Genomic DNA, 17,445 nt, shown 5'->3' with positions numbered 1-17,445 from the left:
AATGTGCAGGTTTTATCCAATAAAGCACTGACCCTGGAATGAATACCTCTTCGTTGTAATAGTTGACTTGCTCAGGAAAATATACAATTTGATTTCAAGAATGTAGAGTCAATGAGGCCAAATTGACTTCTCATGCTTCTTTTATGGTTTGGTTTGGTTTTCTCCCCTCTGTTGAACATGTCTAGCTGCAGTCCAGTGTACATTGGCGGAAGCACCGTTCCGTGTGGGATTGGGACAAATGCTTCACCAAGGTAAGATGTCAGAAATACATTAACGTTAATTAGGTCTTTCCAAATTGATACCCTGTTGAAACATAGTTCTTATCATCTTGGCATGAGTCTGTTTCATCATAAGAGGTATGTGTTGTTAGCCAGTCCAAGGACACTTTACTGAAATGTGTATTATTCGTAGGGGATAGTGTGAAAGCTTGATGTTGGGTATGTGTTGTTCATTGTGTTGACACCTTCTCTAAGATCACTTGAAGTGCCTGGCTCACTTCCATCCCAGCTTGGTTTCCACAGGACACCAGGAGCTGAGCTTCTGCTCCGCCCTGTTTCCTCCAGGCACTGGAAGCCAGTGCGTGGACAGGAGGACAGTCAGCCATGTGCTGTATGATGTGCCGTGCACCCTGCCTTGGCCAAGCAGCGTGAGAAGCTGTGGGTCTGGAGTACCCAGAGTTCTGAAGCAGAGTCTCTTGATTCTACATATTTCAAAAGCAGAAGCCCTCCTTTTGGCGTCTCTTCCCCAGCCCACCTTTTACCCAGTGTCTCACTCAGGACCTGGTTCGGGGTGGTCTTACAGTCACGGTGCTGCCTGTCCCAAGCCCCCGCAGCCTCAGACTCCCACTCCGCTGTCATTTGTCATAAAGTGGGGAAACAGACTGATCTTTAGTGAATCTTTTTTTATTTAAGTATAGTTGTTTACAATGTTGTTAATTTCTCCCGTCCAGCAAAGTGATTCAATTATACATATATATGCCTTCTTTTTCATACTCTTTTCTATTATGGTTTATCACAGAATACTGAATATATTTCCCTATGCTATACAGCAGGAGTACCTTGTTGTTTATCCATTTATATATAACAGTTTTTGTCTGCTAGTCCTAGATTCCCAAGCCGTCTCCCCCACCCCTTCTCCTTGACGCCCGTAAGTCTGTCCTCTTGTCTGAGTCTATTTCTGTTATGAAGATGAGTTCATTTGTGTCACATTTTAGAGTCCACATATAAGTGACATCATACGGTATTTGTTTTTCTCTTTCTAACTTCATTTAGTATGATTATCTCTGGGCCCATCCATGCTACTGCAAATGGTATTATTTTGTTCTTTGTCATGACTGAGTAGTATTCCATTATGTATATGTGAAGTGAAATGAAGTTGCTCAGTCGTGTCCAACTCTTTGCAACCCTGTGGACTCTGGCCTACCAGGCTCCTCCGTCCATGTTATTTTCCAGGCAAGAGTACTGGAGTGGGTTGCTGTTTCCTTCTCCAGGGGATCTTCCTGACCCATGGATGGAACCCAGGTCTCCCGCATTGTAGGCAGATGCTTTACCATCTGAGCCACCAGGGAAGTCCATTGTGTTTATGTGCCACATCTTTATCCATTCATCTCTCAATAGACATTTAGGTTGTTTCCATGTGTTGTTTATTATTAAATAGTTCAGCAAATCATTTTACTCTCCTGATAAATTTGGTTCTACTTTTACAGAAGCCTACTTAACTAAATTATTATGTTTTGTCTAATTATTTCTAAAACACTTTTTCATTTTCTGGTAATTTTTTAAGAAATGAAAGACTGTGCTATATGACAACACAATCACACTTCAGGAGAGATAATCATTGTACTGAATAATAAAAGTGGGATCCAAAAAGACATTGTTGGAGGGTGCAGCTGGCCTAGACCTTGGAGGCTCAGAAAAAAGGGCTGTGGGAGGGAAACTGGGGATCTAGACCAGGAACACCAGGCCGTGGACAGGCTGCAGCAGCCCACAGGAAAGATGCTTGCTGTGAGGGCTGTAAATAAGTGTTGATAGCACCTGACTCATCCTGCCTTGAGGACTGTCTGTACAAAGAGACACAGACTGCCCTTAAAGAAGAATTCCGTCTGGTTGCTGTCAGTCCCGACTTACCTGTGTCAGCCCAGCTGGACTTGTCTCAGCCATTGCCAGACCACTCTGCCGTGGATCCAGGCTTCTCTCAACTCACCCATGAACTGTACAGCGAAGGTCTCCTAGTTACCATCCACTTATGTCTCCTGTAGTCTCAGCCACATAGAGCATCAAAGAAAAGATCCCTCACATACAGCCTTGAGCACCTCTCCCCTGTTCAGAAGGAAAATGAGAGCTGAAATCTGTCTCATATTAACTCTAAACTCATTGTTTGCCTTACCAAACTGGTGTCTTTGTTCTTCCTCTTCTTTTTTCAGTTCTTTTACCTCCAGTTGAAGCTTAGGTCAGATACTCTACTTCCAGTAGAACACTTGTAATTGCTTCTGTTAATACTTTCCACTTAACATTTTTCTGCCTTTGAGTATTTTTACCTTTTTTCCCTGTCTAGAATGGAAAACACACATAGAATTTGCATTTATATGCCAGGTAAATGTTTATATTCACAGATCTTCTTCACCCATCATAAAGGTATCAATCATTGACCACCCTCTTCATGACCCAAATCAGCACCCACTGAAAGATAAGCACGTACCTATTCCTGTGCATGTAAAACATTATATGTGCGAAGTACTTTATACTGTCCAGAGTACTTTTTTTGTGTATGTGTATTGGTTCATCTGCTCACAGGAAAAAACCAAGATGCAGATAGAACAAGAATTTTTAACCCCTTGTTGTAAATGAGGACATTGAAGCACTGGTGTTATTTTCATTACATATATATTAATTCATCGTGTGCTTGCTGAGTCCTAGGTTTTAAGTGAACACCTTGTGGCAAACAAATAAGTGGACACTTCCCTTCCCTCAGTGAGCTTTCAGTCTAGATAAGGAAAGAGACTTTAATTCTACAAATAACTATTTAATTTCCACATAATATGTAATGTAAAAGATAAGTACAGGATACTATACACATGGATAATGGGCATTCTAACTAATATGAAAGGTTAGGGAATGCTTTCCTAAGCTAATAATATTTAATCAGACTGTGATGTGGTAAGTAGGAATTAAGCAAAGAGAGGGGAGCATTGGCACCACCATGTTAAATGAGGACGCACCACATTAGACGGGCATACAACACTAGGCGATCCTGAGCTGGAGAAGCTGGAGGTTCTGGAGGAAGGGAGCAGCCAGGTGAGCTGGAGTGTGGCGAGTGGGGGAAAGGGTGGCTCCGGAAGGAGCTGGAGAGGTAGTCAAGGGATGTTTAGTTTGGGGCCCTGAGGAGGATTTTAGAAACATAAGTCCTAGGGCAGTGGAAGCCGTTGGGTTGTTAGATTTGTTTTTTGTTTTGTTTTAAGCAAATAAAAGTGACATAATCATATTTGTGTTTCTAAAGAAATTTTGGTTCTAGAATAGAAAATGGATTGGAACTTGGAAGGACAAGACAGGAGGGAACGCTGGAAGACCAGTCAACAAGCAGTAGTTAGCAGTGGTCCAGGAGAGAGACAGTGGTAGCCGCGGTGACCTACGTGCTGGCAGTGGCTGTAGGGAAAAGGGGTGTCACTTGAGATACTTAAAATATATAAATGACAGAATTCAGTGATTAAATGGCTATTGGAGGTCAGAGAGAAGGTTGTCAAAAATGACTCCCAAGTGCTGTTCCTTGCCCAAGGCAAGGACTCACCTGTGTAACTTGATTCCTAGTCCATTATGTTTTCTAGTATACCAGTTGATTATATAATGTATGCAAGAAGGAAGCTCTGTTCTTGTTTTCCAACTGCCCAAACAGCAAGACTCCCCAGTGCACTGTGTGGCTCTGACTGAGAACCTCAGAGTCTGTGCAGAAGACTGTATTGGGCTGTGTTTTGGACATTCCCACAGCTAACATCTTTTTACTTACTAGCCAGATAAAAGGACAAAGCCATTGGTGACACCTTCATGTTTGTATTTCCTCACATTTTAGAGGAAAGACCTGACAGGTATCTTTAATTGGAACCATGACTTTATGTTAGATATTCTTTTATATGTAGTTAGGAAAGAAAAATATATTTAAGCTCTGAAGACAAGCCCTGATGTACATGCCGAGGGTATAAAGGAAGGTCTGCTCTACCTGTTGAATCTGTTTAATTTTGGATAAAGCTCAGGTTTGAGAGTAATCCTGAATGATTTTAGAGTGTAAAGATTTGAGTCTTTTACCCAGCTGGTGGAAAGGAGGAAGAGTAATAGCAAAGCGTGGTGCCATTGATAAGGTATAGATAAAACCAAGGCGTCATTTTCAAGCCAAACTGAATTTTACCCTGCTCATTTTTTAAACTACTTGCAAGACTGGAGTATTCCATAGACTGGTACTAATTATGATCTAATAGAGTGAATCGTAGCAGCAGAATGATTTCTTAGCTGCAAGTTGGTTTTATGTTTCTCAGAGGACAGTGTTTGTAGGAAAATGTGGTAGTGTGAATAGATTTGAATAAACTACTAAATTTTAAATTAAAAAGCTGTATTTAACATTATGGTTGAAATTTTACACATACAAAATGTCAGGAAATTCTAAATTATAGTTCCCACAACAGCAGTAATTCAGCCAAATTGCACATATGTATTAAGGCATTAAAGTTAACACTCTGTGCAGTCATGTAATAAACTACATATGCATAAGAAAGCCAGTTATAGCAGCTTTGGGAACCATCATTTTGCATTTTCCTAACCTGTACATTCAAAATCCAAGTTCAAATGTGTACAAATATAAGTGTGTTGAATTTCCATATGTACAAATTCAATTTCATAGATTTCTAACAGTTCAAGAGAAAATATAGAATTGTTTTTCAAGCTTGTATAGATTTTAAATGTTTAGTTATTGTTATAATTAATATTTTTAGAAATATAAAGCATTATCAAACTTTCAGGCCAGAATATATTTGTAATTTTGAAGTTGACATATCTGAATTTTAGAGGGAAATAAATGAAAATAATATAATGATGGACTTTATAATTGTAGAAGTATTATATGTTTATTGAAAAAAAAACAAAAATAAAAATAATATAATGATGGACTTTATAATTGTAGAAGTATTATATGTTTATTGAAAAAAAACAAAAATGAAAATAATATAATGATGGACTTTATTTTTTAATTGTAGAAGTATTATATGTTTATTGAAAAAAAAACAAAGGTCAAAGTGTATAAGGAGAAAGATAACAATCTCCTTCCAAACCTAGACAGGATACTAAAAAGCAGAGCCATCCCTTTGCCAACAAAAGTTCATATAGTCAAAGCTATGGTTTTTCCAGTAGTCACGTACAGATGGGAAAATTGAACCATAAAGAAGGCTGAGTGCCGAATAATTGATGCTTTCCAACTGAAGTGCTGGAGAAGACTCTTGAGAGTCCCTTGGACAGCAAGGAGATCAAACCAGTCAATCCTAAAGGAAATCAGCCCTAACTATTCATTGGAAGGACTGATTCTGAAACTGAAGCTTTACTACTTTGGCAACCTGATACAAAGAGCTGACTCATTAGAAAAGACCCTGATTCAAATGTATTATTTTTAATGGCAGAGTAATACTCCATTGTGTATTATGTACCACAGCTTTCTTATCCATTCATCTGCTGATGGACATCTAGATTGCTTCCATGTCTTGGCTATTAAAACAGTGCTGCCATGAACATTGGGGTACATGTGTCTTTTTCAATTCATGTTGATATTTGGCAAAACCAATACAATATTGTAAAGTTAAAAAATAAAATAAAAAAAATTAAAAAGAAAAGACCCTGATGCTGGAAAAGATTGAAGGCAGGAGGAGAAGGGGACAACAGAGGAGGAGATGGTTGGATAGCGTCACCGACTCTATGGACATGAGTTTGAACAAAGTCTTGGAGATGGTGAAGGACGGGGGGACCTGGCGTGCTGCAGTCCATGGGGTCACAAAGAGTCAGACAGGACTGAGTGACTGAACAACAGCAAAATGTTTTTATAAACTTATAAACACCTGTACAGGAAAATCTGGGCAGTAGTTTTTACAAAAACAGGATCATGCTATATATGTTATTGTGCACCTAGCTTTGTGCACCTTTAGGTCAATAAGTAAATGTAATTATCTCTCTTTATCAACTACCTGATATTCCATGGTATAAATGTTATTCAATCTTTTCCCTCTTGGATAGCTATACAGGTGATATCCTGTTTTTCTGCCATTTCAACAATATTGCAGTAGAAATTCTTGAGATATATGCCTATATTCTGGTACTTTTATTTGTAGAGTCCCCAAAACGGGATTGCTGTCACAACAGCTAGGTATAATTTTAATTTTAAATTATACTAAGATTTTCCCCAAAAGGTTATAAGTTCACATACCCACCAGAAATGTCTGAGAGTGCTAATTTTTGCTAACATAATTGGTTTAAATATATATTCCATAGTTGCTTTAAATTTTAATTCTTTATATAGTGTTTTAACTTTAACAAATGCTGTGTGCCAAGCACTGTTACAAGCACTATCAGTATTAGCTTGGTTAGCTCCTCCTAATTGTGAGCGTGTAAGTATTATCACCATTTAAGAGATAAGGAAACTGAGTCACAGAGAAGTTACTTGACTATAATTACACAGCTGGGGAATCAGCATTTGAACCTAGGCAATCCTGTCTGCACTCTTAACCACTCATCTATGCTACCTATATTAGTGAGAGTATATTTTAGGTTTTTTTTTCATTCTTGTAGTTTGTAAGCACTGTTTGTCAGTATAAGTATTTGATTATGTGTTAAAGATGTTTTCTTTCACTCTGTTACTGGTCTTTTCCCTTTGTTTTTGGTATCTTAGAAAACCCTTATTTCTTTATAATTTTTAGGTGATCAAATGTATCTATATTGATTCTAGTTTTAAAATACTTCAAACAATGGAGATTTCTTTAAAGTAAATCACAGTTACTATACAAGTCAAATTGTTTGCAGCAGCAATTACTAATTCTTACTGTATGTTATCGTTTTACTCCTGTCGTTACCGTATAGTACATGAATTTTGAGATCTGCTTGGCATTTCAGTTCCTCAGGTTGTCGCTGACTACCTGTTATGTGCTAAGTATCGCTTTAGCAGTTCTGTCCTGTCTCATCAGCAGCATTTGGCTCTTTACTGCATCTCTGCCATCAACATACAAGCCTGTTCTTTTTCCATCTTTTTTAAATATAAGCATTTCTTAATCCCACTTCCTTTACAACTACCACTTCATCTAAAGAAACTGCTTATATAGACATACCTTCCCAGTGAAACCTATGCAGACCACTGTATTTAAAATTACAGTACAGTTCCTCCCAGTGCTTCCAGTTTTATTGACTCGACTCTACTTTTTATTTTATTTAAAGCGTTTTTATCATCTAATATAGTATATTAGTTATTATAAGTATTGTTTATTCTCAAATTAGAATCTAAGCTATATGAGGACAGAATCTCACCAGCACATAGTAGGCTTTCAGTAAATATTTTTTAAGTGAGTGAATGAATACATTAATACAAAGTAGTGGGGAAACAGAAGCAAATAAGATATTGTCCCAGCACTTACAGGAGAAACAGATTCATTTCAATACAGTGTGGCAGTTCTGTGATAGAGGCATCCTGAAATTTCATTAGGAAGGGAAACACTTAAAAAGTTATCTTAAGTGAAGATTTACTTAGGTGCAATTTAAAAACTAAAAGGTCTACACATCAGTTTTTTTCTTTAAATCTGTAAATATATATGTGTACATATATATATATATATATATATATCAGTATGTTAGATCTTAGTAAAATAGGTAGGTTTATGCAGAAATTTAACCTAAAAATTCAAATAGGTAATCAGTCCATTAGTATAAAAACTTAGATTCATTTTTGTATTTCTGTTGTTTACTCAGTAATCTGTAATACATGGTATAGTCTATGAATTAATCAGCAGATTTTCACATTTTTAAAATATTTTATTTATTTATTCGGCTGCACCAGGTCTTAGCTGCAGCATGTGGGATCATGGAGTCTTAGCCACTGGACCACCAGGGAGGTCCCAGATTTAAACTTTTCAAATTTAAACTTACCAATCATTTCTAATGTACAGTTCTTTTTCTCTGAACAGAGCATGTGACCATCTGCGTTGTACAGCCTGTGATTTCTGGGTGGAAAGCTACGATGACTATAGGTGGGACAAATCATGTGATTACCTGTTTTTCAGGTATGTTCCTAAAAACTTCACTCTGTGAAAATGTACTTAATGCAATTTTATATTTCTTATTGTGCTGTGATGCCTCTTGGTGCCTTTGGCCAGACTCTGTGACCTGTGCTCTTTGATATTTTTCACATCATCTCCTTTCCATCTGTGCTATCAGCCTAATTAAGGACATGTTAGTTCTGGACAAGAGCTCAGACGTAGCCTCCTCACTATTTTTCCTGAGTATAGTCTCTTCTTCCAGACCGCCCTTCACTTGCTGAGAATTAAAGCATAACTCTGAGTATGCCATTCTCTTGCCCCAAACCCCTCTGCTTACAGAATAATGTCTAAATTCCTTAGCATGGCATATGAGACCCTCCACGAGTCAGTCCCCATCTGTCTGTCACCCAGCTTTGTTTGTCTTTCCACCATACAGTCTTCACCTTCACAAGATTATAGCTACGTCAGAGCACTCAGTGCTCCCATTCCCTATGACTTGGTGTAAACTCTCCGCCTCTTGGGGTATCTTCCCACCATTTTATCTACCTAAACCCTACATATCCCTCAGTACAATTCATTGCTCATTTTCCATGATTCCCTTACCACTCTCTCAACTTAGAATTAAACTCATCCTTTTTCATGTGGCCACAGCACTTTGTACCTGTTACAGTACTTAACTGTAATAAAAGGTTAAAAAACTCTTAGGTTGGTATATGTCTGACTCCCTCCTTGTGGTTGAGATAATGTTTTACTCATGTTTTTGTAATACTTACTGAATGCCTAATTTTTTTTTTTTTGGCTATACCTTGTGACATGTGGGATCTAGTTCCCTGACCAGGGATCAAACCTGAGCCCCCTGAATTAGGAGCTCAGAGTCTTAACCACAGGACCACCAGGGAAGTTCCATGAATGCCTAATATTTTTAAGTTATAAAAATATATTTGAAAAAAAAATATATATATATATATTTGAGCTATACCTTCACGTTTTCAAGTAAAAATTAAGGGCTAAAAATTAGTAAAGTACATACATCATGCATTTGGGGGCCCCCAGACCTGTGCCTAAACAAAGACTATATTTTCAGATACAAGTAATCAGAATTATTAGAGCACTCTTCTGTAGCATGGGAAATGGGTGAATGGCTTTCTTCACACCTTTCTGGTAGCTGTTCTCATGTAGATCTATAGGAGTCTCCTCTAGTGTTAATGTAAGAGTTTTTAAACTTTTCACATTAAAAAGTGTTCTGAAAATCTTGTGAAAACTTTGAATCCTCTCTATATATGCAAAGAAAAACTCAAATATGTAAATACATAGAAAAATTACAATTTGAGAGATTTCATGGTCCCCAACCCCAAAAAAGCCTAGTGTAATCCCCAAATCCAGGTCAGGAGCCCTTATTCCTGACCTGGATTTGTGTTAGTCCACTTTTTAATCCCATTGTTGGAAAAGTTAGCTTTTAATTTCAGATTCATTTCATCTTTTCTGACTTATCTAAGCCCTCTGCTATAGGCTTTCTTCTAGTTGATACAATGCATGGGGAATAGTCCACATATTTCACTAAGATGAACCGCCAATTTTTATAAAACTAGTATAATAGAATGTGTATACCATCAAAATGTCAATGAGCACAGGCATAAAGGAAGCTTGTTGGTGATGTAGTTGTACTTGAGGAGCTTTCAGTGTCTCCGAGTTATCAAGAGCAGTCGCAGTTGGTGTACTGTAGATCTGGTGGTTGTTGTGCTTACTCGCTCAGTCATGTCCTACTCTTTGTGACCCCATAGACTGTAGCCCGCCAGGCTCCTCTGTCCACAGAATTTTCCAGGCAAGAATGCTGCAGCAGGTTGCCATTTCTTACTCCAGGAGATCATCCCAAGCCAGGGATCGGACCCACATTTCTTGCATCTCCTGCATCAACAGGCAGGTTCTTTGCCACAAGCACCACCTAGGAAGCCCATAGCTATGAGCAGCCTGGTTTTTAAAAACTACAGACTTCTAGATAGAGCTAGAAGATTCATTACACTATTAAAAATAGATGAATGGAACAAATAAAGGAGAGGCTGTGAATCCCCATCAGGATATAGATCATCGATATGATATTCTATAGAGCTTACTGCTGCTGCTGCTGCTGCTGCTGCTAGGTCACATCAGTCGTGTCAGATCTGTGTGACCCCATAGAGGGCAGCCCACCAGGCTCCCATCCCTGGGATTCTCCAGGCAAGAATACTGGAGTGGGTTGCCATTTCCTTCTCCAGTGCATGAAAGTGAAAGGGAAGTCGCATCAGTCGTGTCCGACTCTTCGCGACCCCATGGACTGTAGCCCACCAGGCTCCTCTGTCCATGGGACTTCCCAGGCAAGAGCACTGGAGTGGGGTGCCATTGCCTTCTCCGTAGAGCTTACTAGCATTTCTTTTCATCAGGCTTTCTTTAGGACCTAGTCTGTAGCGTTGTTAAATACCAGGCTCACAAGATGAATAGGACACAGTGCCTGCTCTCAAGCAGTGCTCAGTTTTGAGAAGGAGAGACAGACACTGTTACATCACGTGATAAATGTGAAAGAGGACTTTCACAGGGCAAGGTGGATGCATTCCACCCTGAGGTATCAGAAAAAGCCTCAGAGCCTTGAAGGATAACCAGGAGTTTGCCTGGCAAGCCATGTGGACACTGGTGGTCTTTTAGGGGATATTTTTAAAGACACAGGTGAAACCGCATGGTGTGTTTGGCAACTTCCAAGCAGTTTGGACTGTGTGGAGTTTTGGATATAAGAGCAGAACTTGGCAAGAGGTGAAGTAGGAGCAAGAGATCAAAAAGAGCAGAGGCATAGAAGAAGTGCTGAGGAATTTGGACTTAATTTTTTTAGGCAGTGGATAACCACTGAAGGTTTTTAATCAGGGGATAGATCTGAATATTTGAGTTTATAAAAGATTGCTCACTATTTATGGGAACCAGATCAGTTTAGAATCACAGGAATTAGCGATTCCTAAGACCATGGCATCTGGTCCCATCACTTCATGGGAAATAGATGGGGAAACAGTGGAAACAGTGTCAGACTTTATTTTTCTGGGCTCCAAAGTCACTGCAGATGATGATTGCAGCCATGAAATTAAAAGACACTTACTCCTTGGAAGGAAAGTTATGACCAACCTAGATAGCGTATTAAAAAGCAGAGACATTACTTTGCCAACAAAGATCCGTCTAGTCAAGGCTATGGTTTTTCCAGTGGTCGTGTAGGGATGTGAGAGTTGGACTATAAAGAAAGCTGAGCGCCGAAGAATTGATGCTTTTGAAGTGTGGTGTTAGAGAAGACTCTTGAGAGTCCCTGGGACTGCAAGGAGATCCAACCAGTCCATCCTAAAGGAGATCAGTCCTGAGTGTTCATTGGAAGGACTGATGCTGAAGCTGAAACTCCAATACTTTGGCCACCTCATGCGAAGAGTTGACTCATTGGAAAAGACCCTGATGCTGGGAAGGATTGGGGGCAGGAGGAGAAGGGGACGACAGAGGATGAGATGGCTGGATGGCATCACCGACTCGATGGACATGAGTTTGGGTGAACGCCGGGAGTTGGTGATGGACAGGGAGGCCTGGTGTGCTGCGGTTCATGGGGTCACAAAGAGTTGGACACGACTGAGCGACTGAACTGAACTGATTGCGGATATTGTGGTAATCCAGTGGGAAGGAAATGAGGATCTGAGTTATGACAGTGGGGAGGATAGACTAGAGATGGATTCAAGAGCTATTTTAGAGGTAATCCTTACTGGAAGATGAGAGACAAATGTCACTCAGGATGGGTCCTGGATTTCTGTCTTGGTTTACTAACATGGGCCACGATACAGTCCATTGATAGAATTTAAGAACAGTTTTGAAGGAGGCGTCTATACGTTCATTATGGGAGCTGATGAACCTGTGGCTCTGAAGCTCAGATAAGAAATGTCTGTACAGTGGTAGTCAGAACCATGAGACTGGAAGATGTTACCCAGAAAGGTGATTTGGAAACCTGTCAGTGAGTGCAGAGTTAAAGGCTTATTTAGTTAAGATAGGAGATGCTTTGGTGTTTATATTGTGGAGGGGAGAGAAGACATTGGAAGGGGAGGTTATGTGAGTAGCAAGGTCCTGGAGGCTTTGGTGCAGAGTGCTGATGGAAGTGAGCTGTGGGTAGGAAGAGGCCTGCTCTGTGCCTGGGTAGAAGGTGGTCATATGCTGATGCTTTCGGGGGGAAAGCTAGGAAATGGAAGCCTTTTCACATCTCATTGCCTGGTTTTGTGAATGAAGATGTGATCTGCTTGAAAGTAGAGAAGTAGAGGGGAGATGAAACACTTGAGGAGGATGGGAAATGTTCACTGGGGAAACCAGAAGTAGGTGATGACTGAAGGCAATGTAAAAGTTCTAAGAGTATCCCAGAATGCCCAGCAGGACATTGGGAGCCATTCGTTTTTAGTGGTACCAATCTGTATGTTGGTTATACAGTAAAAACCCATTTAGTTGTTTCATTGTCCTTATCTTACAAGTGAGGGCAATAAGTGTAAGTAAGTAAGTAAGTAAGTGTAGCTTTGACAAGTTCTAGAACTGTCTAAAAGAAATATAAGCTATACTTGACCATCCTGCCGTAATAGCTAAATAAAATGCTCTTATTTTTCTATTAAATTGTATTTCCTTTATGGAAAATAATGATATTTTCTTTCGAAGCTTTTAAAATAAAGCACTACATGAAATGTATTAATTAGTTCCTTGGCTTCCGTGATTCCTGTTCCTGAACTCTGTAAGGATTCAGTCCAATCAAGTGTCAGATGTTAAGTCTGTCAAAATATATTACAGATTGAATAAAGGACACTTCTTCACGTAGCCATTTAGTTTTAATCAAACATATTTAGCTTTGTTCAGCTGTTCTCTTTCCCATAAAACTTACTCATTCCTTCCCCTATCTCACTGTAACCTTAGCTGAGTCGTTCAGCTGCTCAAAGTCTCAGTTTCCTGAAGTCAGACCCTTGGCCTTGGAAAGCCTCTCAGGTTTTTGTCAGTGTCAAACTTGTGCCTGAATTTTGTGCGGTGCTGCGTGTGGTGCCCGTTGGCCGCCAGAGGGCACTTTACATCCTGCTTTCCTTTGCAAACATGAAATAATAGCACTATCTTTTTTCTTTTAATTTGTACTGTATTTCATCATTTTTACTGTGTATTTTTTCATCATTCCACTTTGAATTTTTTCATCTTCTTTTGCCATGGAATAGTTACATTACATAAACTCAGTACATGAACTATGAAAATCATAGTTGATTTTCTGTTAATTTCTATGAATTAAATTTAACTTCTGTAGTCTTTTTTATAATAGCACCAAGTCAGATGGTTATCATTTTTCATGAGTTCTGCCCATTGACTCAATTATGTTAAAATTATTGACATTTATTTCAGGATAGGCTTTTTTTTTTTTCCTGATACTATAAGTGAATAAGAACAAATTGAAACAAATGAGATACAATATGAATTCAACACATAGAAATAACAAGCACTTTTTCTCTATTAATGAAAAATTTCCATAGTTAACATATCAGAAGCCTGTTCCTTTATGCCTCTTACATGCCCTCCATGTGCAAGCTTTTAAAATATGGCCCGGGTGAGCATTTGAGGTTGGAGATGAACCACTGTCTTTTCCACTGTTCTTACATCATGTGGTCTCTGATAGGACAAATCAGTGATTCTTCAGCTCTTTACGTCGCTGTGTTCTACAGCAGCCTAATAAACAGACAAAGGATTACCATTGTAAAATATTGGAACCCTCAGAAACCAAAGTGTATCTTCTGTTTTGCATGTGAAAACACGGAGTAGTTTAGTGTTTGGATGTTGTAAAGATTGGAAAATAAAGCAATGAGGATTTCTTTTTTTTTTTAAGTCATTAAGCACTGAACAAAACTATTATACTAAAACCTTCTTGTTTTACCAACAGGAACAATATGCCAGAATTCCACAAATTAAAAACAAAGCTGGTAAAGAAGAAAGGAACACGAGCATACGCCTGCCAGTGCAGCTGGAAAGCTGTTGAAGAACTGACTGACCTTCAGACCGACCATCAGCTTCGCTGGGTTTGTGGCAAACACTAAGGATCCAGACGTCCTACATTCAGACAGCTGCACCCATGAGAGCAGTCTCCATTCATCGCCACGGTGTTTCGGTAAAGGCACATAGTGTCATGCCCTTGGGAAAAGACAAAGTTCCATTTAATGGCTGTACAAATTGTCAAGGACTAAATGGACTTGGGAGGATAATGTGCTTTAACATTTTGGAATTATTCATTTTTGATATATGAGCATTTCACTTAGTAAGGTAACAGGTTATCCAAATACTTCTTTGCTAGGCTGTCTCCTGGAGTTTCATACAGATATATAGCCATTCACTAGTAATTGCCATACTCCTGACTGCTAATACTCTTAGCATGAGTATTCCTCATTACAGCAGTTACAGGGGATAAAGCAGACCTTTGGCCCTGCAGAGAGGTCACTGAGAGGAGTATACATCACCTGCTCTGGTCAGATCTGCTGTTAGCAAAAATAATAATTTAGGCATGTCAGAATCCATATAGTCAGTGACTGATGAAAGGGTTTTCAAGAGTGTGGGTGAACTGTAGGTGAAAACACTGCCTGTGTCTGATGTTACTTCACAAACTCAAAGCAATTCTATGCACAACAGTCAGTATATATTACCAGTTTTAACTTATTTCTCCTCCTTTTGTTCATTTAGATATCAAAAGGTATCTAGTTTGTGTTTTAGCAAATACTCATTTCTATATAAAAAAAAGTTGTTTTGATGCACCTAAAACTACAAGGAAAAATCCTGATACAGATCATTGCTGGATTTACCAAGTACCTTCTTGCCTTTAATGCCCTAAAACTCCATTAAGTAAAGAGAACAGCAAGTAAGATATGAGAACAGCAAGTAAGATATTTTCTCAGGCAGCCTGTTGATTTTTCTGGTAGGATCAGGTTGACATGCTGTTCATTAGATAACTACATGAAAAGAGAAATAAAGCATAGCTGAACCAGCAGGTAACCTGTTGGGCTCCTTAATATGACTAAGACCTGAGGAATCCTACAAAGCAGCACATTTGGAAAAGCGGTTACCTCAAAATTACCAGCTCCCAGCCTCATCAGGAGATTCCAGTTTGCCAGACGCTCTTCACCCCATGTGTCTATTATGCAGTTCAGATATGTGACACAAGGCTTCCTTAAAGGGAGTAACCAAACACAGTTATGATCTGTTTAGTCTTATACTGAATCTGTTCCAACCATTTTACGCAAGCAAAGAAAGATCTGGTCATTAAAATCCTTTTCCTAACCGTGACACTTTTGCATATGTGTATAACTTGCTCTAGTAAGTCTAGTATTCTGATAGGATACCTCTCACTGGCAGATGCTCACATTCTTATATTAAGGATATGTTTACAGATCTTATCTTTCAATAAAAGTGTTTTATCCTCTAAAATTTTATCAGAAACATAGGAGGATCTGGGTTAAATTGCCTATTGCAAAAAATAGCAGAGCACCAAGATCCCCACATTCAGGACCTCATGGAATTTGGCACGTTTAGTCATAATGGTGATTTTTTTTTTAATTTAAACGAGCAAATTTACTAAATTATGGATTTTAATTTTTTGCTTTTATTATTTCATTATAACTATTCTGTAACTTAGATATATTGCCCATGTTTAGCAGTCCGTAACATTATAGTTATAATAATTAATTCCCCAATGTCAGAACTGTGTAAATGAGTTCATATTTTTGTTGGCAATTTACTTTATAAGCTTTTTAATATTGTATAATTTTTAATCTAAAATGTAGAAAGTATATGTTTATATACAAATGAGTAGACTAGTACCAGTTGTATCTTATTAGCCAAAATGCAGCTACTTTACTGTCAGTGTAGAAGAGTGTAGCTTGTAATCAATTATAATTTTTAAATGCAAAGTCTATAAAACTTTCAAGATGTTTTGCCCATTTGTTTTCAATATTTATAATAATTTTCTACTACCTTCAAGTATCTTATTTTTTTAATTAAAGTTTTATTGAAACACAGTATGTAACAAACCCACTTGTTCATCTAGTTGTAGAGCCCTAGTGCCGGCTCGGTGCTTGGCAACATGGGGGCTCTTCGTTTCTGGCTCAGGGATCAAGCCTGAGTCTCCTGCATTGCATGGATTCTTGACTGCTGGACGACCAGGAAGGTCCCAGCAAGTGTCTGTTTCTTATCAAGCCAGGTAGCTACTTTATTTGAACTCTGTTGTACTCACATACCTTTATCTTGCCCAGAAGTAAATAAATAATAAGTAGCTTTACTCTGAATTTAGGTGTATTTTTTTTGTTTTATAATAAATATTCAAATGGGGATTAATGCGATATAATTTTGATAATTTCCTTTAAAATATCAACAAAAAGTTTTGAGCCGTCCAGTCGAACAGAGAATGGATTTATCTGCATTGGGGAAGAGAAGCATGCCAAGTTTCAGTGCCTGTGTAAGCATGTGTGTGTACGTGCACGTGTAAGAGAGCGTGGCAGCCAGAGGAACAGGTCTGAGCGTAGGAAGGAGCCTGCGGACAATGGCTGGTGTCCATCCAGACCCATACGATGATGTCTGTACACTTAACACCCTCCTTTCCTTGGGCCAAAGAAATGCATCAAACTATGATTTTTAATGGTTTTCCCTCCTTTTCTTACTCACCTGATATTTTTTAATGTGGGAGGGAAGGGTCTTAAATCTAATAAGTATTGTAATGAAGCTTAATAGTAACTCAAATGCTGACTTTTTTTTTCAGATGTTAGGTTTTAAACGAAATCTCTATCAGCCACCATACTAGCTTTATGTATTGTTTAAGGTAATTCTGAAAGGAACGAAAAATTTCAAAATATACAGTCTCTTTTGAGGTTTTACATTGTATCACATTTATTTGGGTTTGTGACACCAGATGTACCCTATTTTAAAGTGTGGCATGGAATATATAGGTATGGTTGATAATTAAATTTTTTTTCAGACTTTCCCCAAGATGGGTGACAATATGAAGTGTTACAAGATCAGAGTTGGAAGTCATGTCCCTTGGAAAGCTACTTAACCTTGGGGCTTTATTTGCCTCATCTTTGTGAATGGTGATATCCCTTTTGTAAGCTTGTTGTGAAGATTAAATTATATACATGTGAAAATGA

General features: G+C 38.5%; 1 protein-coding gene and 1 long non-coding RNA gene across 3 annotated transcripts in view; one reads left to right on the top strand and one right to left on the bottom strand.

The window, feature by feature from the left end:
* CFAP418 (cilia and flagella associated protein 418) overlaps positions 1-17,445 on the top strand; it is a 25,824-nt gene extending 8,379 nt beyond the window's left edge. For both annotated transcript variants that reach the window (XM_086336002.1, XM_086336001.1), the window contains exons 4-6: positions 186-251; positions 8,195-8,290; positions 14,202-17,445. In XM_086336002.1, the coding sequence (XP_086192128.1) occupies positions 186-251; positions 8,195-8,290; positions 14,202-14,230 (191 nt within the window). In that variant the 3' untranslated portion in view covers positions 14,231-17,445. The remainder of the gene's footprint in view (positions 1-185; positions 252-8,194; positions 8,291-14,201) is intronic.
* LOC147359067 (uncharacterized) lies at positions 13,640-14,447 on the bottom strand. The gene is made up of 2 exons (XR_015140511.1): positions 14,311-14,447; positions 13,640-13,990 (listed from the first exon to the last, which is right to left on the bottom strand). It is a non-coding gene; the product is annotated as an uncharacterized LOC147359067 (long non-coding RNA).

This window comes from Bos grunniens, chromosome 14, assembly GCF_055505025.1.
Source record: "Bos grunniens cultivar Pamir isolate PY7600 chromosome 14, Bosgru_T2T1.0, whole genome shotgun sequence".
In the NCBI taxonomy this organism is placed as follows: domain Eukaryota; kingdom Metazoa; phylum Chordata; class Mammalia; order Artiodactyla; family Bovidae; genus Bos; species Bos grunniens.
Note: the sequence above shows the minus strand (reverse complement) of the source record. Positions and strands in the feature narration are given on the sequence as shown.